Here is an 874-nt window from a genome sequence, read left to right on the forward strand (position 1 = left end):
AGGACATGAAGCCAATGGCACAGAAGGCAAGAACTTCTACATCCCCATGTCCAACAGGACTGGGGTTGTTAGAAGTCCTTTTGAATACAACCAGTATTACATGGTAGATCCAATGACCTACAAGCTGCTAGCTTTCTACATGTTCTTCCTGATCTGCACTGGAACTCCCATCAACGGTCTGACATTGTTGGTAACGGCTCAGAACAAGAAGCTCCGGCAACCTCTCAACTACATCCTGGTCAACCTGGCTGTGGCTGGACTGATCATGTGCGCCTTCGGATTCACCATCACCATCACATCTGCTCTTAATGGCTACTTCATTCTTGGAGCCACTGCCTGCGCTGTTGAGGGATTCATGGCCACACTTGGAGGTAAGAAAGACAAAGTACCAAGTTCTTTCTTCAGTGGGTTTGGAAGAACACATTGCACAGTTTGATTTAATAACTTTTATAACAATAACTTTTACTTTTTTCTCTGTAGGTGAAGTTGCTCTCTGGTCACTGGTCGTCCTGGCTGTTGAGAGATACATCGTCGTCTGCAAACCCATGGGAAGCTTCAGGTTCACTGGAACTCATGCTGCAGCTGGAGTTGTTTTCACCTGGATCATGGCCTTCTCCTGCGCTGGACCCCCACTGTTTGGCTGGTCTAGGTAAATCATATTTGTATTTGTCATTTTACTTACAATCTTCTGGTTCATCATGAGCTTGGTTGATCCTGTAGATGCAGAGTCTTAATCAGTCTCTTCTTAAACCTCACACAGGTACCTTCCTGAGGGCATGCAGTGCTCCTGTGGACCCGACTACTACACTCTGGCTCCAGGCTTCAACAATGAGTCATATGTCATCTACATGTTTGTTGTCCACTTCTTCATTCC

General features: G+C 46.0%; 1 protein-coding gene across 1 annotated transcript; it reads left to right on the plus strand.

The window, feature by feature from the left end:
• Nucleotides 1–7: 7 nt before the first annotated feature.
• Nucleotides 8–869, plus strand: LOC113745156 (green-sensitive opsin-1-like; the record flags this gene model as incomplete). Its single annotated transcript, XM_027276644.1, has 3 exons — nucleotides 8–371; nucleotides 481–649; nucleotides 761–869. Coding segments are annotated over exons 1-3 (603 nt in total), but the record flags the coding sequence as incomplete, so codon positions are not given.
• Nucleotides 870–874: the final 5 nt, after the last annotated feature.

This window comes from Larimichthys crocea, unplaced genomic scaffold (assembly GCF_000972845.2).
Source record: "Larimichthys crocea isolate SSNF unplaced genomic scaffold, L_crocea_2.0 scaffold49573, whole genome shotgun sequence".
Classification (NCBI taxonomy): Eukaryota; Metazoa; Chordata; class Actinopteri; family Sciaenidae; genus Larimichthys; species Larimichthys crocea.